The sequence below is a fragment of the Elephantulus edwardii genome, unplaced genomic scaffold (assembly GCF_000299155.1).
Source record: "Elephantulus edwardii isolate Elephantulus edwardi_28Jun2011 unplaced genomic scaffold, EleEdw1.0 scaffold00014, whole genome shotgun sequence".
NCBI lineage: Eukaryota > Metazoa > Chordata > Mammalia > Macroscelidea > Macroscelididae > Elephantulus > Elephantulus edwardii.
In genome coordinates, this window is record NW_006399764.1 from 26,738,380 (window position 1) to 26,762,852 (window position 24,473).

At 44.4% G+C, this 24,473-nt stretch overlaps 1 protein-coding gene and 1 pseudogene across 1 annotated transcript; both read left to right on the top strand.

Annotated features, from left to right (window-relative positions):
- Nucleotides 1-994: 994 nt before the first annotated feature.
- Nucleotides 995-1,916, top strand: LOC102856524 (annotated as a pseudogene).
- A 5,475-nt stretch (nucleotides 1,917-7,391) lies between these two features.
- On the top strand, nucleotides 7,392-23,001 carry PLGRKT (plasminogen receptor, C-terminal lysine transmembrane protein). Its single transcript, XM_006881312.1, has 4 exons — nucleotides 7,392-7,472; nucleotides 19,584-19,714; nucleotides 20,465-20,574; nucleotides 22,880-23,001. Exons 1-4 carry the CDS (start codon nucleotides 7,392-7,394, stop codon nucleotides 22,999-23,001), a joined length of 444 nt encoding a protein of 147 aa, XP_006881374.1.
- The last annotated feature ends 1,472 nt before the right edge of the window (nucleotides 23,002-24,473 follow it).

Sequence of the window (24,473 nt, forward strand, 5' to 3'; positions counted from 1 at the left end):
AAATTTTAGCACTTTATAACTTATGTATTTATCACTTACCGTTGTTGTGTACCAGTGAGTCAAATCTGACCCATAGCTGACTCTCATCATGGGTTTTCAGAGGCAGTTGGTCACCCAAGAGGAGATTGTCCTTTCTTTTCCTGCCTATCACATATTAATCTATAATAAATATTGACTTGGGCAGACTATTAGAAGGGCTCAGAACCTGGAAAAAGACATCATGCTTGGAAGAGTGTGGGTCAGAGAAAGAGAGGAAGAATTATTGGAATGACATGTTGGCATAGTGACTTAAACACGGTGGGGACTGTTATGATGACACAGGATTGTGCAGAATTTCCTCCGGTTCCACAGAGGACCTGACAGTACCTGTTGCTAGGAGACACTACTACTTGAAAAGGGACATCATGCTTGGAAAAGCCTTTGGTAGAGGGTTGCCAAAAGAAAGACCTTCAACCAAACAGATTGACACAGTTACTGCAACAAAAAGTTCAAGTGTGTCAGATGTAGACTTTGGCACAGGATAGGGCACCGTTCCGATCTGTCATTCACAGGGTCGCTATGAGTCGTACCTGACAGCACCCAACAACAAAAACAAGAAATCTGTGTGGTTAGTATGTGAGGGTCTATGGCACTGACAAGGGTGTGGGAGGGATGTGTGGAGGCAAGGAGGGGGCGATATGGTGGCTACTCCAACGTGTGATATCAGCCCCCGTTACACCATTGCTGCTGAAACACTTCACACAAATTTCAGAGAGATTTCAGTGTCACCTTCTCCGGCACTGTCACCTGGTACACTTCATGCCTCTGTTCCCCAGTCCCTCTCCTGACACCACCAGTCAGTTTGTGATTCAAATGAAAAACAGTCCACTGTCAACATTACACATATCTGCCATGTAGAAAATCCCCTAAAAATGTTTATAATGAGGAACTTTCCAGAACGTTTGGTTAGAGGCCTGCCCCACAACAGCCTCCGCCGGCTCAAAGGTGATGGAAAATGGGGAAAGAAATTATGATTTGGGGGGGGGGGCTCAAATCCAATGTCACTCTGGAACAGATGAAAAAAGCTGATAGGGATCTGGTCTTGAAATACCACCTTTGTAAGAATCCAAAAGAGGGTGAGACGTTTAAACAGATTTCTTGCTTATGCTTTCTGCTACAAAGGCAAGAGGATTATACGATAAAGGAGAACAAAGAGGGTGGAGCAGGTGGAGAATTTTTGGCTCACCCAGGAACATCTTTGGTAAACTTTTTGGAGGTGGTGGGAGAACACAGAGAGAAAAGAGAGGGGAAAATGTTTTCCATCAGTTCTCAGTAACATTAGAAGATCGATATAATGTTGCAGTAGGAAAACTAGCTCAGCAGAAGATGTGATTTGTAACAAATGGGAAGGTCTAGAAGGTAAGAGAGGAGCAGGAGAATGCAGTTCAAATTTAGAAGGGGCTGGAATGCAAATAAGAATTCATCAGATTGGACTTGGAAAGGTTTGTCAAAGTCAGCCTGTGTGCACGGAGTGCCACAGCCACGGAGAACCGGTCAGACCCAATGATAGATGGGAAAGCTGCAATGGAAGGAAGAGAGATGGAGAGGAAAAGATTCTCGAAGTTCATATTGACAAAGCTGTAGAAGATGGTCAGAAGGTACCATTCCATGGTGAAGGAGACCAAGAGCAGGACTGGAGGAAGGAGATAGTATCATTGTTTTAGAGCAGAAGGAGCAAACTGTTTTTGTTAGAAGACCTTCTCATGGGTTTGGACAGACAGCTGGTTGAAGATTGTGTACCTACTCTTGACAACTGAATCATAGTCTTCACCTCTCATCCAGGTCAGATTGTCAAGTCTGAGAATATCAAATGTGTGCTAAATGATGGTATGCCAATTTGTCATAGATTATATGAAAAAGGGCACCCTATCGTTGAATTTTCAGGATTGGAGGAAGACTCATCAGCAATCTGTTTTATGCAAATGACACAACTTTGCTTCCTAGATGTCAAGAGAATATGAAACGCTTGTTACAGAAGATCAAGGACTACAGTCTTCAGTATGGATTACATCTCAACATCAAGAAGACAAAGATCCTCACTACAGGCCCAATAGTACAGATTATGATAGGTGGAGAAAGGACTGAAGCTGTCAATGATTCTACCTTGCTTGGATCAACAATCAAGCCCTTGGCACCAGCAGTCAGGAAATCAGGAGACATATTACATTGGGCAAGTCGGCTGTCAAGGAACTCTCCAAAATACTGAAAAGCAATGATGTCAATCTGAAGACTAAAGTGTGTGAATTCAGACTATGGTCTTCTTAATCACCTGCTGTGCATCAGAGAGCTGGACAATGAATAAGGTTACAGGAGAACTGATCCCTTTGAGTTGTGCTGGAGAAGAGCACTGAATATCCCATGGACTGCTAAAAGAACAAATGTCTTGGGAAAAGTGCAGCCAGAATGCTCCTTGGAGGCAGGGATGACAAAGCTTCATCTTTCATACTTTGGACATGTAGCTAGGCAGGCGAGGCTATTCCTTGAAAAGGGACATCAATCATGATTGGAAAGATGGAGTGACAAAGAAGGAGAGGAAGACCCAATATTAATGGACACTGACTTCAGCAGTGGGCTCGAGTGTCCCAAAGATGAGGATGGCACAGGATAGGGCAGGGTTCAGGTTGGCTGTTCATAGGGTGGCTATGAGTTGTACTTGACTCGACAGCACCTGACAACAATGATAATCACCGTATTTAAGGGAAACTTTCTCAAGAGTAGTTTTCTCTCTCTGCTGAGAAAACTCCTGAGAGGAAGGAAGAAGAGACTGATGAAATGGATCAGGAAAACCGTGGGCTTTGACCCAAACCCAGAAAGACATATTACAGTGAAGCAGTACAGGAGGATGAGACATCACCCCAGGGGTGTGGTTCTGTGCCCTGATTCTTAATGGAGTCCACCGAAAACACTCACTGCTAATATTTGGTATGCAAGAATGCATAGGTGACAGACTGCAGTCCTTATGTGTTCACGACTTTGTTTTCTTTTAACACTCAACTATGTTGTTGTGGGGTGCCTTGGAGCCGCAAGCGACCCATTGTTGACCCTCCAGTGGGTTTTCAGAGGTGGTAAATTGCACAGGAGATTGTCATTCTCGGAAGAGCAGCTGGTGAATTTGAAACAGGTGCCGCTGGGATTGTAGCGCAGCAATCACCAGAGCTCCCTAAATATTAAAAGTTATAAAACTATAGTAGTGTTTTAAAGTTAATAAATTCATATAAAAGCTCTGGGGGGGAAACTCCCACCAAGCCCCGTGTATAATGAGTTATTGTTTAAATGACAATCTGTCGCAGGACACATTCTTCTTCCTAAAAAGAGCCTGATGACGTTTTGTGGGGAGTCACACCGACACTGCTGATTAAACGCTGCGGAGAAGAGTTGTCTGCAGCACGCGGGTACATGGCCGGCCTCACCTGGAAGCTCTCCCACCTGCTTGCCTGTGTGGATCTGCCTGCCTGGGTCTGCTCTCACGGGTTGACCCCGGAGGAACTGCGGGTTGAACTTCCTGCTAAAATCCCCGTGCTGCAAGGGACAACCCCCCTCCCCGCGCGCTGCATGCAGGACGCCCTGCACTGCATGCAAGATCCCCTTCCCACGCTGCATGCAGGACACCCCGCGCTGCATGCAAGACCCCCCCGCGCTGTAGGGACACCCCCCGCGCTGCATGCAGGACGCCCTGCAGTACATGCAAGATCCCTTTCCCGCGCTGTAGGGACAACCCCCGCGCTGCATGCAGGATGCCCCACGCTGTAGGGACACCCACCGTGCTACATGCAGGATGCCCGGCGCTGCAGGGGACACCCCGCGCTACATGGACCAGCCGCGCTGCATGGACTCCCCACCCTAAGCATTCGACAAGGACCTGCCACACCCCGCCCGGACGGGAGCGCTTCCGGCGCAGGTCCTTTAAGGAAGCCGCGGGCCGCGCTGATTGGTCGAGGCCGGGTCCCCGCCCCCGACGCCCCGGAAGCGGGGTGGGACAGTCGCCTGTGCGGTCCGGAGCTCCTTCATGCAGTGAGTGGGCGACCCCTTGGTGGGTGGGCGGTGACCTCTGCCTGGTCCACTTGGGGAAACAGGATTGTGTCACCCACGGAAGGCAGCATGGCATTGCAGAACATCCACTGGGTCCCGGGGACAGGGAGTGCGTTCACCCTGGAAACCGCCCCCAGCTCCTTAACTTGCGGGCTCCACCTGGACCTCCCGCAGCTCCAGCTCCCTAAGCTGCGGGCCTCACTTGGACCTCCCTCAGCTCCCACCTCTAACCTGCGGGCTCCACCTGGACCTCCCCATCTCCCACTCCCTAAGCTGCGGGCTCCACCTGGATCTGACGGCGGAAGTTTGTATGAAACACAAGACTGCTTAGTGAGCCTGATGGTGATTGCGTCCCTGATCACCAATTTAGGTGATGAACTTCTTTCTCACTTGCTCAGAAAAATGTGCAAGATCTGAATGACAGAGACCCTCAACTAACTAGTCTTTACAAAAGACTGGGTGTCTCTTAGTCCTCATCTGTCCTAAAAAGACGCCTCCACCTAGCACAGCAGAGGCAGAGCTTGAAAGTGAAAGGAGAAAGGCAGGCAGGGGCCCATGTCAGCGACCTTGCTCCAGGTCTCAGGGCACACTGGTGTCTAGGATGTAAGCGGCAAGGAGACTTGTATTATGTAGGACTTGTATTAAGTTCACTTCTGCTTGCTTTCTGGGCTGCTTTCTAGAAGTGCAGACAGAAAGCTGAGGATAAGGGCCCTTCAGGTCACCCCTGGGACTTTGGAGAAGATCCCTAATTTGGAGAAGGAGGGGAAAGTTGAAAGGATAGAGCTCCAGGGTGTAGTTTACCTGGTATGCTGCAGTCACCTTCAGGGAGGAAAGCTGGTTTCATACCCTGTCTCCCAGGCTTCCACCTTTAACCCCTCATCGCTGAGGGGATAACCACCCAGATTCCAGCCATAGGGTCTCCAGGCCCTGCCTTTCCAGAAGCTTCTCTTGTCTCCCCTCCAGATGACTGCTATGGGAGATCCCACCCCTTACACACAGTCTGAGAACACATTGGTGTGGCATAGGAGGTCTGTGTGTGGAAGAGCCAGAGCGCAGGGCAACTGCTTTTTTGACAGATGTCTTAAACATGGAAGAATCCAGGCCTGTGTGCAGAAGGCAAACACAGCCCATCAAAGAGAGGACACCTGAGCTGGTGTTTTAACATTGTCCTTGCTTGCCATGACCTTAATGAGGCATGTGTGAGTCTCTAAGGTGACTAATAGGAAGTGTACATCAATGTGGGTATCAAAGTTCAGAAGAGGGGGGAAAGTCTAGATGTCCCCACCCTTAAGTGGGTGGCTGTATCTCTGGTCACAGGTTCATGGAATAGGACAGTGGCAACAGGGCAAGGGACACCTCTCACCTGAACATGCTCAAGGAAGGTGAGACAGAGTTTCAAAGTCCTTGCCTCCAAGAACAACTTGGTTTCACCTTCTCTAAGACAGACCTGTTTGTTCTCTTGGTAGTCCATAGTATTCTCCAGCACCAAAACTCAAAGGTACAGATTGCTCTATCTCCCAGGTTTGTCTCTGGCTGGCTGGTCAGTGCCTCTGCCTCCCAATACACAGCTTCTCACCAGAGAGAGGTTTAGCGGTTTAGTCCCCTGCACATCCTTGAAGCTTCCCAGGCTCAGAGGCCACTGTAACTGCAGGTAGGCAGCATCCATAGCCAGGGAACCCATCTGCTTCCCCATTAGCTAGAACCCGGGATTTTCTGGTGAGGGTGTGGCAGACAGGAACTCTGGGGTTCCTTCTGAACACCGTGATCCTCAATGTAAAGCATTAAGGTCGGTCACTCTTGACTTGAGCTTCAGTAACATGGCTTGACAGCCGTTGCAACCCAAAGAAAAAAGGTGGTGGCAACATTATTGAGGAGAGTTGCTGGAGTTGCTGTTGTGAATATGGTGACCCTCTGGACAATAGCTCTGAGCTCTGTCCTATTCTGAGCCAACCTCACTACCTCTGATGCATCTGACCCCATTGCCACAGCCACAGGATCATCTTCTCCTGCGCCGACCTTTTACCTTTCCAAGCGTCATGTCCTTCTCCAAGGCTGTTTCCTTCTGGCAGTATGCTCAAGGAAGGTGAGACAGAGTTTCAAAACCCTTGCCTCCAAGGAACAACTTAGTTTCGCCTTCTCTAGGACAGACCTGTTTGTTCTCTTGGTAGTCCATGGTATGTTCAATACTCTTCTTCAGCACCAAAATTCAAAGGCATTGATTCTTCTGTCATCCAAGTAATTGCCCTGCTCTCTGATGCATAGCAAGCAATCGAGAAGACCGTGGTCTGGATCAGGCACACCTTAGTCTCTAAACTGACATCATTGCTTTTTTGCACTCTGGAGAGGTGCCTGCTAGCAGCCTTTCCCAAAGCAACTACCAATGTCTAGAACTTTGGCCTAAGTCCTGCAGGTTTCTGAAAGAAAAAATCAGCAATGAATTTAAGGCCCTCTGCCCCTGTCTGACTGGATTAAGAACAAAACTGGGTTTCTAGTCTACCCTTAAGGGAGCTCTGGTAGCCTAGTGGGTAAGGAGTTGTACTGCCAACCCAAGAGCATGTGGTTCGAATCCACCAGCTGATCCCCAGAAGACAGATGGGCATTCTTCTCCTGTGTGATTTAAAGCCTCTGAAAATTTTCTGGAGCACCAGCTATCAGTAAGTTTGACTCGAAGACACATAACAGCAGCCCATCCTCAATTGCCAGCCCACTTAGGAACTTCACAGTGTTCTTCTTCCAAGGACTGGCTGCTTCTGATAACACACCCAGAGGATGTGAGATGAAGTTTTACCAAAGAAGCACCCTGATTGTACTTCCTCCAAGTCAGATTTGTGTCGTCTTCTGGTGCTCCATGGGATATTCACAATCCAAAGGCATCAATTTTTCTGTCATTTTAACTCACTGTCCAAGTTTCAGATGATGCACAGGAAACAACCAAAAATACCAAGACTTGGAACTAGTGCAACTTATAGTCTTTAAAGTAAGACCAAAATTAATAGTATGGATCTGTAGACACCGGGATTCAGAAAACCAAGATTTCCAGCAGGGATGAAAATCATGAATCACAGCGCCTTTTGCTTTTGGTGCAGGAAAAGACTTGTGCAGTCCTCGGGTCCACCCGGCTGGTCATGGGTAGATAAATGTTGGTTCAGAACCCTAGTGAGGAACAGGAACTAAACCCAAATTAGGCTCCTGGCTCAGAACCTTTTTTTCTTTCTTTACCTTTTCTTAAATTCACGGTAACCAAAAGCAGCTCATACGGTGATCCTGGGAAGCGTATTGCTTATATTATTCTAATATCTTTACTTTTTACATTTTAGGTCAAGATGGGATTTATATTTTCTAAATCAATGAATGAAAACATGAAAAATCAGCAAGAGTTTATGCTCGTAAATGCTCGACTTCAGGTATGTTTGCAAATAATATAATCTGGTGGGGATGGCCCCAATTAAGCTTTCAGTCAGCACTAAATTCTCTCTCATTACTGTCGAGTCAGACCGACGCATAGCTGACTGTGCCTTGGGTTTCTAAGGTCGCACATCACACAGGAAGAAATTGCCCATCTTTTTCTGTCAAGGAGCTGCTAGAGGATTCAGATTGCCAGAGGAAAGCAACCTTTGGGTTAGCAGCACCAGTTCCTACAGATCGTGCTGGAAGACAAGGCTGACAGAGCTTCGTCTCACATACTTTTGAGCATACTGCTAGGAAAGGCACTTGCTTGCAGAGGGACATCATGCTTGGAAAGGTAGAGGGTCAGCAAAAGAGAGGAAGACCCTCATCAAGATGGACTGACGCAGTCACTATAGCAATGGGCTCAAGTGTGTCCGAGATGTTGAAGACGGTGCAGGAGAGGACAGAGTTCAGGTCTGTTGTTCATAGAGTCACTGTGAGTTGTCTTAACTGGATAGCCCGTAACAACCACATTCCATTAGATCTGAATTAGTAGTAAGTTACCACTGAATTTAAATCAATCTCTGGATACTAACCAAAATTTATCAAAAGCCTCAAATAAAGATTCTTGCTATTTTTTTTTTTTAATTCACCATCGCAAAAACATGGAAACAGCCCAGATGTCCAACCACAAACAAATGGATTGAGAAGTTGTGGTACATTCATATAATGGAATACTACGCAGTGTGTAGGAACAGTGATTTTGTAAATCACTACCTAACTTGGGAGGGATTGGAAAGCATTATGCCAAATGAACTAACACAGTCCCATAAGGACAAATACAGCATAAAACCATTATTGTAGAATGAGTATGAGGATCCAAGGGAGGTGGGAGGGTGGAAGCAGAGGGGTGAGGATGAGGGGGCGGTGTTAGTCATACGGTTGTGCAATTTGACGGAGGCGTGAAGAAAATGGGAAGAATCTTTTGTGAAAAACAAGGTATTCAAACTCTGTAAATAAATCATTATAAAAATTTTTTTTAAATGAAAAAAAAAGACTTCTGCTTTTTAATTCGCTACTTTGGCTTTACTTCTTGGCTTAAGTGTTGTTGTTGTCATTGTTCCTCTTCTGTCCTGCTTATTCACTGTCCAGCTCTCAGCAGCATAGCCAGTGATTGAAAAGACAATGGCCTATGTTGTTGTTGTTGTTGTTATGTGCTGTGGAGTCGTTTGCGACTCATAGCGACCCTGTGTGCAACAGCCCTAAACCCTGCTCTATCCTGTTCCAATCGCATTGCCTCTGACACACCCATCCCGATTACCCCAGTCACTGAATCAATCCACCTCATAGGGGATCTTCCCCTCCTGTGCTGTCCCTCTACTCTACCCAGCATGATGTCCCTCTCTAAAGACCTGTCTCTCCTTGCAACATGTCCAAAGTATGCCAGACGAAGCCCCAGAATCCTTGCCTATAAATGACTAATTATACTGTTGTTACCACATTATCAACAAACTCCAGGTTCGCTCAGCTTTTTGTAAGCTCTCTTATGAAGGCTGGCGGATGGGTGGCTGTCCTCAGTTAACAAGTTATTACTCAGGGAAAACAACTTTCGGAACTGGCCACTAGATGGCAAACCTATACAAACTTTATATTGCTGTCAGACTGCCCTTTCAAAGGGAGGATGGCAAGACTTGGCTGGTGTCCTTTGGGTGTATTTTTAGGGGAGGCCAGTCCCTGGAGAAAGGCATCATGCTTTGTGAGGTTGAGCGTCAGTGGAAAAGGAAAGCTTCAACGAGACAGACAAGACTGTGGCTCCAGCAATGGGCTCCAGCCCAGCAGCGATTGTGGGGATGGTGTCGTGTTCTGTTGTACCCAGTCTCCCTCTGATTCAGACTCCAGGTGATGGCAGCTAACAACAGCAGACTTCAGAGATGTTAGGGTTCAGTTCCTGATCACTGCAGTAAAACTATTAGCACGGCACAGCCAGTCACATGAATGCTTGGGTTCCCACTTACGGTCACACTGTTGTTATTGAGTGTTGTCGAATTGCAACCGGCCCACAGCTGACCCTTCAAGGGGTTTTCAGAGACAGTAAATTGCATGGGAGGTGATTTTCAGAGACAGTAAATTGCTTGGAAAGATATGTCCACCCTTTTCCCTCAGAGCAGCTGGTAGATTTGAGCTGTGTGTCTAAGGGATTGCAGCTAAACTCCTTACCACTAGCCTGCCAGAGCTCCCTGCACTGTAGGTAATGAAGTGTGTGATGACATAAAAAGTTTCAAAATAGTGTGGGAATTCCAAAATGATACAGAGAGGCGTGAAGTGAGCACATGCTATTGGAAAATTGGTGCCAATAGACATACTCAGCACTAAAAAAAAAAAAAAAAAGACAGTATCTGTGAAGCACGAGGAAGCAAAGTGCAGCAACTACAAGGCAGCTGCGATGCGTAAAGGAGAAGAGATTGCAGGCTTCCAGCTGTGCAGCAAAAGCCGTTATGATCCTCCGAAAGATGAGTCGGCCAGTGAGCAAGTGCTCCGTTCACATCTCAGTGCGTACAGAAACAGACTGGAGAGTGGGGAAGAACACCTCTCAACAGGGCTGTGACCTCTGGGTCTTTTGTTAGTGCTTGGAGTAAGGTACAGAGGTATATTTAGAAAACAAAAAGATACAGTCACTTGGTATACATAAAATAATGCACAATCTTCTATGCAGGATGAAAAGAAAAGATAAGGAGCTCTGAATTTTCAAAAACCCTCTTGCTTGAGTTAGTGAGTGATCCACGCGGTGCAGAACCTCCTGGGATTGCATTTGAATCATGGACTCACTTCATTCAAGATACTCATTTCGTTCAAGAGAAGCAAGCACAGTTCGGGAAAGCAAACTTCTCATTCCAGGGGAGCCACACCAAGTGACCTACCTGCAGATGGAGCCCAGGCAGCCTCCCTACACCCAGAAGAGGCCCCTACCAGCGGGGCCTGGTGGACAGGAGCAGGGTCCGTGGCCTCGGCTGATCTGAGTCTGGCTAATCCTCTCGTGCTGAGATAAGGAAAGAAGAAAAGGAGGAAATCACAACGTGTATCTATAAGTGAAAGTACAGCTTTAAAAGAAAGATTTCCATTCTGAAGACTCTGACAGAGATTTAAAGCACTCTTTCTATAGTAAGCACTGGATAAAAACAATTTGTTTCCTAAATATTTGATATCAATTTCCATATTTTATGTTGCATATAAGCATGTATAAAAATCAATGCCTGATTGTGGTGGTGTTGGCACAGATTCTTGGTGTCTCATGGGCTCCCAAAGAAAATACAAATCTGCCATAGAAAAAAAGAACATTTCAAGATACAGTGCTGTGAATGATGGATTTTGACCTGAAATGAATGAAACATGCAGTCAGTGTGCATGTATAATAACGCATGACTGGAATGCAGACGTTAGAAATGAAGGAGGACTGTTATTCTTAGGGGCCATCAAGGAGAGCATGAGTCATGGAGACCCTGTGAACGATGGATCTGAACCCTGCGCTGTCCTGTGCCGTCTGCAGCATCTCTGATGTACGGGAGCCCATTGATGGAGTCACTATGTCAGTCCATTTCGTTGAGGGTCTTCCTCTTTCAGTGATCCTCCACTTTTCTGAGCATGATGTCCTTTTTAAAGGACCTGTCCCTCCTAACAACATACCCTTAATATGTAAGATGGGGTTTCACCATCCTTCCCTCTAAGGGGTGCATTGCTGCATTCTCCAAGACATTTTCAGTACTGTTTCCAACACAGCACAACACAAAGGTATCAATATTTCTTCCATCATCTTTATTCACTGTCCAACTCTCAGATGCATAGGAAGTAACTGAAAAGACCATTGCTTGAATCAGGCTTGCCTAAGTGTTTAAACTGACATTCCCTCTTCAGCACTTTGGAGAGGTCCCCGACTGCAGACTTTCCCAGTGCAACAAGTCTCCTGATTTCCTGACTGCTAGTACCAAGATTGTTGATTGTGGATCCACGTTAAGAAGAAATAACTGACAGTTTCTATCTTTTCTCCATCTATGATGATGTGCCTATTGCCTGAGTGGTAAGGATATTTATTTTCTTGCTATTGGGTTTTAATCCATATTGAAGGATATGGACTTAGTGACAGAAATAAGACAGGATGAGATCAAATGATAAAATTTTGCACAATCAGTAAGTTATTCATTGCAAATACCTTTTTAAAAATACAAACCAACCATGAACAGTACTCTTACACATGGACCTCATCTGACAGACTACACAGGAATCAGAGTGACTTCCTCTGTGGAAAGAACTGTTGGAGAAGTTCAGTATCAGCAGTCGAAATTAGGCCAAGGGCTGACTATGGAAAAACCATCGATTACTCATGTGCAAGTTCCAACTGAAACGGAAGAAAATGTAACCAAGTCCGTGAGAACCAAAATACATACAACCTTGAGTATGTCCTAAAAAAAGCCATCTCAAGAATAGATTTGATGTATTCAACAGTAATGACTGAAGACCAGCTAAGTTATGGTAGGACATCAAGGATATTGTCAGTGAAGAAAACAAATGATCATTACAAAGACAGGAAACAAAAGACCAAAATGAATATTAGACAAGACTCTGAAACTTACTAAAACATGTTGTTTGTTGTTACGTACCATTGAGTCAACTACGACTTTATGCACAATAGCTCTGAACTTTGCCCTCCCCTGAGCTTGTCTCACTGTCTCCGACACACCTGCCCCCCATACCCCAGTCACTGTGGCAATCCATCTCATCCAGGGCCTTCCTCTTCTGTGGTCTTCCTTCACCTTTCCAAACATGATGTCCTTCTCTAAGGACCGGGCCCTCTGGGCAACATGTCCAAGTAGGAAAGATGGAGCTTCAAAATCCTAGCCTCCAAAGAGCAACTCGGTTTCACCATCTCCAGGACAAGCCTATTTGTACTCTTGACAGTTCATGGAATGTTCAATCCAGCATCACAGCTCAAAGGCATCAATTCTTCTGTTACCCATACTTATTGTCTAGCTCTCTAATAAATAGCAATTGATTGCGAAGACTATGGCCTGTATCAGGCACACTTTAATCTCTAGACTAACATCTTTGCTCTTCAGCACTCTGGAGAGCTCCCTGACAGCGGATTTTCCTAGTGCAATTCATCTTTTGATTTCCTGAGTGCTGCTTGCTGCCAAGAGTTGACTGTGGAGCCAAACAAGATGAAATGGTTAACAATCTCAATGTCTTCTTCCATCTATCATGATGCTGTCAATTGGCCTAGTGGTGAGAATCTGTTTTCTTGATGTTGAGCTTCAATCTATATTGAAGACTACTGTTCTTAACCGTCAGGTCCTCTTCTGCTTCAGCAAGCAAGATTGTGTCATTTGCATAATGCAGGTTGAAGATGAGTCTTCCTCCAGTCCTGATGCCACATTCTTCCTCATAAAGTCCAGCCTTCCAAATGAACTGTTCCCCATATAGATTGAAAAGGTATGGAGACAGGACACATCACCACATCACTGACAAACTCCTTTTCTGATTTTGAGCCATGCAGCTTTTCTTTGCACTGTTTAGATGACTGTTTCCTGGTCCCATTATAGGTTTTCTATGAGCGCAGTAGGCTGTTCTGGGATTCCTATTTTTCTCAAGGTCAGCCACAATTGGTTGTGATCCGTGTAGTCAGATGCCTATGTAGTCAGATGCTTCATAGTCAATGAAGCACAGTCAGACCATTCCTCTGCTCCTCTCTGCTTTCAGCCAGGATCCATCTGGCATTGGCTATGATGTCCTCAGTGCCACGGCCTCTTCTAAACCTGACTTCTATTTTGGACAGTTCTCTGGTGATGTGCTGTTCCTGCATGTGCTGTCATTTCTGGACCAGGACTTTGCTCGAGTGTGATAATAAGGACTGTTCGATAATTTCCATACTCTGTCAGGTCACCTTTTTTTTGGAATGGGAATAAATATGGATCTCTTTCAGTCAGCTGGCCAAGTAGTTGTCCTCCGATTTTTTTTTTTTACGACCTGGTGAACATGTCCAGGACTGCATCTGCGTGTAGAAATATGTAAGTCAGCATTCTGTCACTTCCAAGGGGCCTTGTTTTTTGCCAATTTCTTCAGAGCAACTTGAACTTTTTCCTTTATTACCATTGCCTCTTGATCATATGTTCCATTAAATTCTAATGTGTCACCAATTCTTTTTGGTACTGTGACTCTGTATTCATTCTATCTTCCTTTAATGCTTCTGGGATGATTCAATGTTCTGTTCATAAATCAATCTTTAAGTACTGCAAGTTGAGGCTTGAATCTGTTCTTTAGTTCCTTCAGCTTGAGAAATGTCGATCGAGTTCTTCTATTTCAGTCCCTTGGAGATCCTGTGCTGTTCCTAACTCTTAGTTGACATTTCTCCTCGGGCAGTGAGGGTAAATTTGACTTCCTTTGAGACTGGCATCTCCACACAGTCACCACAGTGGCCAGTGGTCACTAGGGAAAAGGCTATGCTTGTCATATTGTCAAGTAGGTGCCAGGATCACTTCGCTCCAGGGGCCACATGCAACACCCACCTCTTCTTGCTTTCTTCCCTTGGCTCAGTTTGCGTCACCCACCACATTCCTATCCCCTTCTGAGAACTTACAAAGAGCAGAGTGTCTTCAAGGCAGAGAGGATAGACACATGCATGCCTAAACAATCAGGGTTCCCTTCCTCCCTGCCACCTCTCCCTGATGACTCAGTACTAAGATATTGTCAGGGGGAAAAAAATATAAATGCCTTCCAGAAGTCACACAATCACCTAATCAAAGCACATGCTATTTTTATATACTCAGAAATGTGTCCCTGGTAGCCAGGAGGAGGCCAACACAGCTAAGCCTTCACGTTCTCCTGTAGAACATAAGCCATTCCAAAGATTCCCAACATGCGCAGGCCATACTGTAACTGATAGGGAGCAAGGCCCAACCGCTGCAAACAGCCAAGCCACTCTAGAGTCCTACTAGACCACAGGAAAACATGAGCATTGTCTAACGCACAGACATGGCCAGTCGTCACCATGACATGTTCAGAGCATCTCTGAGCCCTCCTCTCAGGCATACGTGGTCCATATCCTTTACTGAGGTCAGTGTGTACGCTATCCTTAATTCTAAGTTGCCTATATAACACGTCCACTTGAGTAAAAGCAAACACCTCAAACTAACATGACCCAAAACACCGCTGTCCCCCATCATCCCACTGAATATGCTGGTCCTGAAGTCATTGGGTCCTCTGAAAACGCACACTGTGCTGTGATGAGGCCAGAAATCTGGGAGGCGGCTCTTCATCAGCTCTCACACTTCTCTCTCCTGTCCAGTCTCCCGTGTTTAGCTCTAAATCCCAAGCATACCCAGCAGCCAGCCTCCTCTTCACTACTGTCCTGTTCCAAACCTCATCTCCTGCTTGTGTTACTGCTATAGTCTCCTATAACTGTTCTCTCTTTCTAAACCTGTTCCTTTATAATTTCCCTTTTTTTATATTAAAATACAATAAACTATGAGGTATGCAAGTCTTAAAGGAGCAATTCAAATTACTACCTGTATAATCACCCCTGGTCAATCTCTAGAAAATTTCCAGCCCTCAGGTAATTTTCCTCCTTCCCCTTCTACTGCTAAAGACTCTACCCTGTAAGCCTAGTTACTCTTCCTTGTATATGGAATCAGTCACTATATTTGCCTTTGTCTCTATTTTTTTCTCTCACTAAATATTGTCTGTAAGAGTGATCCGCATTGTTGATTGTAACAATAATTCCTCTTTTGCCATGCTTTGGCACAGTCCCTGATATGCATATACCATGATGGATTTATCTAGTCTGTTGCTGCTGATCCTATGGCGTGATCCTGCACTGGTTCTGTTAGGAATACTGCTGCCGCAAGGAGCGATACTCCTTTCTTTTGAGCATATTGCATTCTTGGAGGAGAAGTGAGACTGATGCTGTTAGAATGTCCAGTCTACAGAATGTCTTGCTCAGAATCCTCCAGCACTTTCTCATTTCCTTCAGAATGAAAGCCGTAGTTCTTACAAAGACTTAGAAGACACTATTCTCTGAAATCCCAGTGTAGTCTCTGTTCTAAAAACATCAGCATTGAACCTTGCTCGAAATAAAGACTCATGTGCCCCCCTCCCCTAGTGTTAACAAGTCAGAACCCGCTTTTAACAAATTCTCCAGATGACTCTCAAGTCAGCTACTCTTGTGTGAACCTGCCCTTGACCTGAACTAACGTTGTTGCCTGCCACTCCCTCCAGGCTTGCTCCGTGCTGGCCTAGTATCACAATAGTATGTCTTTGTTGTTGTTGTCATTGTTATGTGCCATCAAGTAGCCTGCAACTCACAGCGATCCTATGTACAAGAGCCCTAAACCCTGCTCTATCCTGCGCCAATCGTATTGTCTCCAACACACCTACCCCCATTATCCCAATGACAGAATCAATCCATCTCACCGACGATCTTCCTCTCCTCTCCTGTCCTGTCCTGTCCCTCAATCCTCCCAAGCATGACGTCCCTCTCCAAGGGCTGATTCTGCCTTGCAACATGTCCGAAGTATGTCAGATGGAGCTTCAGAATCCTTGCCTCCAGGGAGCAGCCTGGCTTCACCCTCTCCAGGACGAACTGTATCTTATGTTCATGAAGAGTGATCCCAGAGAGTGACTATGAGGGAGGAAGATGGGAATGCCTAAACGCAGGCAGTGAACCTGGAAGGTGGGCAGGTTTCAGAAGGACAAGGTGAAGGCTGGAGTGAATTAGAAAGCTCCCCAATGACAAGAGCAGGGTCACAGTTCTCTGGGGCCCCACAGTGCTTGTGTTCATAATACAGCTTCTTTGCTTTCGGCCAGAATGTCTCCACCGTGGCACTAGTGCCTTTGCTCACCAGGCATGCAGCAGTTTGAGAGCCCCTGAGGAGCTGCCTCTCAACAATTTCTATTTCTTTTTACCTACAGACCGACCACATTTTGAGATTCTAGCCCCTCTAGAATTTTTGCTGCTTTTCTTTCTTCTCTACCTTTTCTGTCTCTGAGATTGCTTCTGTATACAAGACTAATCACAGACCCTGCTGCCCTTTGCCTTCTCCAAAATAACCACACCGGGTATTTGAAATATGAAGGGGTTCCTGACGTCCTAAGTAATTTTGTTGAGAAGCCACAGACTAACAAGCTCTTTGAGACAATCAAATATTTAAGCAAGTCTAAAAGTTCTCATAAAAGTTATTTAATTTAGTTTAATAGTTATTTCATGGATTTAAAAATATTTATTTAAAATATTTACTCAAGCAAAACTATGCATTGTAGAAATAATGACTATCCTGTGTTCTTTACCTTTCTCCAGACCTTCCAGAGGCTTTCGGTATTGTTGGGAGTGAAATTTGGAAGCTTCCATTTTAGCTTACCTCTTCCTTGTCATTTTTTTATCTCATGTCCCCTCTATTTGACTGTTTCTGTCATTAAGACACCTTAACTTGAATAATAACAAATATTAATAAATCATTTAGTAAAATTACTTTCTTTTCATCTACGGGTCTCAATGCTAGGCCTTTTGTGGTGGGGAAGGGACTGACATTAATTAGACTCATTCCGTGCTGGTTTCTCCCTGACTTTTCCCATCTTAGTTTTTGTGCAGCTGTTTGTGAGGGCAGTGGTGGTTATCAAATGTGCAGTGAGGTAAGAGTTCTGCATTTCTAACCAGTGTCCTCACTGACTCCCATCATGACCTGAAATCTTTTCACACCATGCTCAAGACTGCCAGTCTCTCTTCAGCTTATTTCTATACAGCTTGTCTTTTCTTCCACAGATAATTCTGTTGAAGTAAACTTTTCCCTTCAGTGATACCAAAACCAGGACCTAATACGTGGTGCCCCCGTGTAGTTTCCTCCAGAGAGAAAGGGAAGTTATTGTGGTTAAGACTTGACTTTGAGTCAGTCTTTCTTGGTTGAAATCCCATTTCTTCTGCTCAGCAGATCTGTAGCCTCATTCAAATAACATAACATAAAATTAACACAAAAATATTGATTAATTTAAAAAATACTGTGCACATGTTTTGCATCAAACACTGGTCTAGGCATCAAGGACACAGCATGAGCTAAATAGAACAAACCTTACTGTAGATGTGAAGACTACATTCTAGAAGCAGGAAAGAGAGATATGAATAAAACCCAAAAGTGAACTGTACAATGTGCTTAAGGGTAAAATTTCAACAAAGGGAAAGGAATATGGAAAATGAGAATGGGTGATCACCCTTCTTAAAAGCATCAGAATGGTCTTTCCTGGAAAAATGAGATCTCATGACCGGGCTCATACCACAACCTAGAGTTTTGTGACTAAATGAGCTAACAGAACAATGATCTGTCACTTAAGTGTAGTACTCTGTAAACATTAGATACTACTTCTGTGCGATGAGTTGCTGTTGTTTATTCTTATTGTTTTAAAGCCCATATCCAGAAAAAGCACATTGTAATTTATTTAACCTGCCACTTATTGTGAGGAATCTATTACAAAGAATGCTTGTACTGAACAATTTGTGCACGTCTGTGATCACACAGACTATGTCTCTGCTTTCCTGGGTGTGAAAGCTGGAGGGAAAGGCACGGATATTTTATACTCTGACCACTAAAAAACCAAACTGCCGCTGCTGAGCTGATTCTCACTCAGCGACCCTGCTACCAAATCTTCACAAATGAGCCAACAGATAAAATCAAAACAGAAAAGCTGTCACATATTTAATTTTACTCACATCCACAGTCAATACCCATGATAGCTGCAGCAATAAAGAAATAAGATTTTTTTTCAAAGGTTAAATTTGGGAAACTGCCATCAATGAGCCCTTTAAAGTGCTAGAGAACCAGGATGTCCAGTTAAAAACGCAGATGCGCTTGATCCAAGCCATGGTCTTTTCAGTTGTTTCACATGCACGTGAAAGTTGCATGACAAATAAGACCAAGAAGAACCAATGCCTTTAAATCAGCCTATTGACCTCCTAACCCGTTTGAGGTTTCTGTCCTGTGTCCGAGGCTACAAAACCCACAAAGGCACATGATTGAAGACTGATGTTGACATTTAATTCCCATTCTCTCCCAGTTTCTTCCAACAGCAGAAAACAAGGCATAGACAGGGACCTGAGAAACGGATATGTTAACCTCCCTTGACCCTCCTGATTCTAGGCCTGGGACTACGAATCCTTTTTCTAATTTTGTTAAGGATTGCAGAGACAAGATTTTGGAATGAAAAACAAAGAAGTTTTGTCTCTTAATACAACTCTTTCAAAATATTAGACTTGGTTTTTTCAGAACATTGCCTATTATAAATACACGTAACACATTTAGAAATTCATCCTTCTCTTTGTTCTGGGCTGCATCTGCCTCCACTTCAAAGTCATCAAAACCACAGCTACGGTGCTGGAAGGACTTGTGGCAACAAGAAAAAGGGGGCAGTTAAAATCTCTGTCCTTTCTCAGTACATCTCTACCACCTGTGCGAGGAACCTTGGAGGTGCAATTGTTAAGTGCTTGGCTGTTAACCAAAAGGTTGGTGATCTGAATCTCCTCAGTGACTGTGGGAGAAAGACCTCAGGGTCTGCTCTGCTCCTATAAAGATAACAGTCAAGAGCCCCTAAGAGGAGATGCTACTGTTATACGAGGGTCAGTGAGTCAAAAAACAGCTCAAAGACAAAGCACCACTGTCACCACCACTATATCATATATCTCATAATGATACAGACTTAATACTCCAAATCAGTTTCCATTTTTAGTTGGATGGATTCAGAAGGAAAATTAATTTCTGTGTGGTACCAAAAGCCCGTGAGATCTATACGTGTTGTAAAAAGCCCTTCACTCTTTCCTCACATATGTAGGACTTGAATATAAAAGCCAGATGATACAAAACTGAAGGAAGCAGAAACAGAATATTGGTATTTGTTTGGTATATATTCCAGAAGGATTTTACTATCAAAGTGGCATCTGGGGAATAACTATGTAAAGAATAAGCTAAAGTTTACTGAAATAAAAAGAAAAGGAGTCAAAGCAATTGAAGATGAAAATCCACTGGAAAGAAAACAAGCCTAGCTGTGTGCTTAGATCCCAGATTCACAAATGAGGACCCATGCTTTCTCTGTTCTGTCCCCAGCTGGAGAGGCAGCTAATAATGCAGAACGAGATGAGAGAAAGACAGATGGCCATGCAGGTGGCGTGGTCTCGGGAATTCATCAAATACTTTGGGACCTTTTTTAGCATTGCAGCCATCTCTCTAACAGCTGGGTATGTTATTATTTACATTTTTCTTGAATAATTTCTTTTCCTTATAGTTTCCAATTTCCTATCATTCTTATTGCTAAAAGTAGAATTTTTGTTCATGCTATGTATATAAAAAACAAAGTAACCTTCATATAGTGCATCTATAAACAAAGTAATCCCTCCTCATAGTTCTGTCTGAACCCTATAGAATCAGGTTAGATTTAATTCTGCCTTTAGTTTCTTAGGGAGATCTGATGACCTGGTCCATAGGAAACAACCCTATTAACCCAAAGGTTGTGTCTTTCTGGTGGTTCAAATCCACAGTAGCTCTGAGGGAGAAAGATGGGCAGTCTCCTCCCAGTTGCGTGGCATGAGCTACCAGCCAGTTCTGCCTTGACAAATGAGTCTACAGTTCTTAGATTTCTTCTTTCCATCATTTTTTTAAAATTAGAGCTAGGACTTCCTTGTCAACCAAACAGGGTAAAGCCTGTACAAATGTATCACTACACTCCCTGAGAAGTAGACATAAATCATTGTCCACTTCAGAAATGAGAATTCTGAGCCTCAAAATCAAATATGCATGAACAAGTGATAGGCTCTGGCCTTGAGAACAGTGGAATCTGGTGACCAGCCCTGGGGAAGAAAATCCTATCTCTAGAAATTGCAAATGAATTAAGTAATTATGTGATGGAAGCTATTTATCTAAATAACAAGGGGTTTTTTCCCTTCAAGTATAGAGATACATGTTTACAGGTTGTTCTTTTCTTACATCAGAGCAATAAAAAAGAAGCAGCCAGCATTCCTCTTTCCTGTTGTGCCACTGGGCTTCATCCTCACCTACCAGTATGATTTGGGCTATGGAACCCTCCTACAGAGAATGAAAGGTACGTGTCTGGGAACCCAGCGTGTGCACTGCCTGGCCCAGGGGGCACTCCCTCTGACCTCTTCAGCCGTGAAGATTCTGGGAAGACCTTTGCCCTGAGTCTCCCAAGCACCACACCTTCCCTCCACCCTTACAAACTAGTTTATTGGAGTCAGTTATAGGAACCAGTTACTAATTTCTCAGAGATTTTTCTAAGTTATGTTAATGATATTATTAAATGTTAAATTATAGAAATTTATATAAAAGATTTAATTTTTTTAAAAAAAGCCAAATACTCAGAAATCATGACTATATCATTATTTTACTATTTACTACAAGGAGATTCTATCGATTTCTTCTGTCCGTATGGTGCTTGCTGGGTGCCATCGAGTCAGAAATGACCTACAGCTGACCCTCCAGCAGGTTTTCAGGAGAGTAAACTGCATGGCAGGAGACTGCCCATCCTTCTTCCGTGGAGCAGCTGGTGAATTCGAACCACATGCCTTTGGGATTACAGCACAATTTCTTGCCACTAGGCCACCAGAGCTCCCTAACTGTATGGTAGAAATATAAATGCCATATGCAAATACAACAAAGTACAGCTAGAACTCTGCCTTCGAGGCTGTCTCGTTGGCAGCCTGCTTTATTCTTCCGTTGACTGTCTATGCCAGGGGTCATAAACTGGCTTGCCGGTCAGCTTCCCAACAGTTAAAGTGTTCTTGGAACATAGCTGTGCCTATTCACTTCTATGTTTTGTGTATGGATACATTTCTGCTGTGGTGACGGAGAAGTTACTGCAACAGTAAGGCATCAAAAGCAGAACTTCCTCTCTGCCTCTTTACGAAAGCTTGCTAACCCACAGTCTAGACATAAGACACTTATGAACAAAATGTGGGTTAAACGCAAAGGAAGTGAGGCTGCTGTCACCGCAGACCTCGGTGTGGATGGGTGTGAAGAGAAGAAAAACTTGAGAACATGTTCTCTGAATATTTAAAAGCTGTTATCTGATTCGGTAAAAAAGCTGTTTATACTCCAATATGTGAAGTTCCAGCACACACCTTCATTGTTTCACCTCTGTCCTACTCACTAATGTCAGCAAAAGCATCAACCATCGGTCACTGTGGGAAGTAGGTTCTCCTATCAATTGTAACCATAGTTTGCTTACAAGTATAAGAGCTCAGCAAAAATCACTGAAAGCATCCCCTCAGAATCAATCTGCTGTACAGAACTTCTAAGAATACCATACATATCGGCATTGGTAACTTGTGTGCTGTGCATACTCTCAATCAGTAAAGTAACTTTCCTGCGTAATGAAAGGGAGCATTGGTAGCATAGTGGGATGCTGCACTGCAATCCCAAAGGCACACAGTTCAAATCCACCCTAGATTTGCTCCATGGGAGAAGGATGGGAAATCTCCTCTCCTATGATCTACTGCCTCTGAAAACCTGCTAGACTCAACGGCACACAACAACAACAACATAAAAATACCCCGTCCTTTGAGAGCTGAACTTCCACTAGCACGCTGTGCTCACTCTACCCCAGCTCTTACCACGCTGGGTGAGGCAGCTGTTGCCGCTACAGCCTCTCGTGTCCCAGGGAACTAGAGTTGCCTGTCAGTGCAGGCTGGCCCTCAAATTCTCACCACTATTGGGAGGATTCATGTCCCCGCTTTTCAAACCTCCCCCCCTGCCGACCATGTTGCCTCAAGCCATTACTTTGCCACCTTTACCTGCCTTGCGATGGGCCTTGCTCTATCCCTGAGGCCTGTAATAAATCTGTTACCAGGTCTGGGACTATAAAGCAGGTTATCATATTTCTTCTTAAATATTCCCAGAAATACATTTTCCATATAGAACCCAAGTTAAAATGTCAGTGGGAGCCAGCATCACTGTTATCTATATTTCACCCAGGGAACCCTGCTGCAGGCCCAGCCTCTTGGGCCTGTGCCGTGTACAGGGAAAGGGTCATAGGAAAGTCTGAATGTCGCTCTTCCTCCACACAACCCTCAAACCCAACTAATATGAAGCATCCCGACTGGCTCAAAGGGGGGAAAGTACTTATTGTAGTTTGTATCTTTCCTGTGTTTTAATATACCATCTTTTGTCCAGTAAAATCTTTCACATGACCTGTGTGTCTGCCTTTAGACTTCGTAACTGTTTCATCTGAGATAGACATCATTCTCCTGAGCAAAGGGAGTGACATACTGTGTGACTTGCAGATAAGCCTCCAGCAGTGGACCAGAGTTGTCCTTACAACAAGAGTCAGTTTCCTAATAAAGCTCCGCTGAACTCTCTGTCACTCTGCTAATTTCTGTACTTTATTTAAGGGGAAGCCGAGAACATACTGGAAACAGAAAAGAGTAAGTTGCAGTTGCCAAGAGGAATGATCACGTTCGAAAGCCTGGAGAAAGCCAGAAAGGAACAGAGTAAATTCTTCACAGACAAATGAAGTCACGGCTACCCGTGGAATCACCAAGCACAACATTTGTGGCATCAATCATGGTTTTTATAGTTTTCTAAATGTGTGAGATTTTTCTATAATGAATTTTATGGTAAAATATTAAAATGCAGAATAAATTCTGTTAAACAATTTTAAAATATAATATTTAACATAAATGTATGGTAGTACTTTAAATGCCTTTAAGACGTGTGTGTGTGTTTTATAATGTAGATATCTGAGGATAAAAATTCTCGTGTTTTTAATTCCTTGAGATAAATGTCCCATTGCCCCTTCTCTGTCACACACTTGTGCCATCACATGCATCTTCCAGAGATGCTGCTGTTTGGATTTGTCAGTGTGGCCTGTCCCTACATAATGGAAGATGCTGACCAAATCCTGTCCTGGATGTTTTGTACCAGCAATCCCATGAGACAGAAAATATTTTCTTGATGTGGAATCTGAGGGACAGAGGGGTTGAATCACTTCTCAGGGTCAGATATGGGAACAGAAGAGCTGGGATTTGAACACAGACACTTTAGCTCCTGTGTCTGAATGTTAAAATGACAACAAAAAATGCAGATCATACTTCATCCCTGGCATGCTGGGACAGCTGTGAGGGAGGGGAAGTGGAAGCTTTCAGATAAGACTCGACGTGTAGTCAGAGCCCAGTAAGGAGCAGGAGGCAGCTGACTACTCAGAAAAGGACTTGATCAAGCTGAAGAGAGCCTTCTCTATGTCCTAGAAGCAGGAGTGTATGTTTTGGAACAGGACTTAACTGTAAAGTTAGGATAGAGGCTGGGGATGGAGGACGTGAAGGGGATGATGAGACCTTTGCCTGAGGTGGAGGAAGAAAGGACAGACCCTCAAGTAAGGGTTAGGGAGGGCTGGAGACTCTGCCCCCCTCAGTTCTGCCACTACCATCCTTGGAGAAGCCCTTTCAGCTATTTGCTAGTGAATCAAGGTGTGGTTCTTGGGGTCCTCATCCAGACATGAGGGGGAAGGAAGCGGCAGGCTATCATTGTGTCCAAACTAGCAGGTCCTGTCTCAAAAGGGTGGCCAGAATGTGTCCAAGTCGTAGCTGCTATTACCTGACTGATGGAGAAAGTTGGGAACTGACCTTTGGGAGGCCCCTAATTGGGAACATCTTAAACCCAAGGGCAGAGATATGGCTGACAGACTGTCAGATTCTAAAATAGGAAGTCTTGACCACTGAGGCTTGCTTAAACCAAGCCAGTTTTCTGTGGAAAGGGGAGGGAGATGCAGAGGCCCCTGGGCATGGCTGCATGGACATTCTAGAATCCCACAGTAGAGTTAGACAAGACTTAGTGGAGATTCCTCTGCATGCAAGAGACAGGCTGTTCGTGGATACACCCGCATGAATGACTGGGGCATAAAAGCATACTGGCTATGCAGTATTTGATCGGATAAATTAGTCTTTCATGAGAAGGAGAGATTGCCTAAAAAATGGTCAGTACAGGATA

Coding starts and splice junctions, on each gene's coding strand:
- PLGRKT (XM_006881312.1), top strand. CDS start 7,392: ATGGGATTTATATTTTCTAAATCAATGAATGAAAACATGAAAAATCAG. Junction 19,715..20,464: donor GCCATCTCTCTAACAGCTGG/GTATGTTATTAT, acceptor TTCTTACATCAG/AGCAATAAAAAAGAAGCAGC. Junction 20,575..22,879: donor CCTCCTACAGAGAATGAAAG/GTACGTGTCTGG, acceptor ACTTTATTTAAG/GGGAAGCCGAGAACATACTG.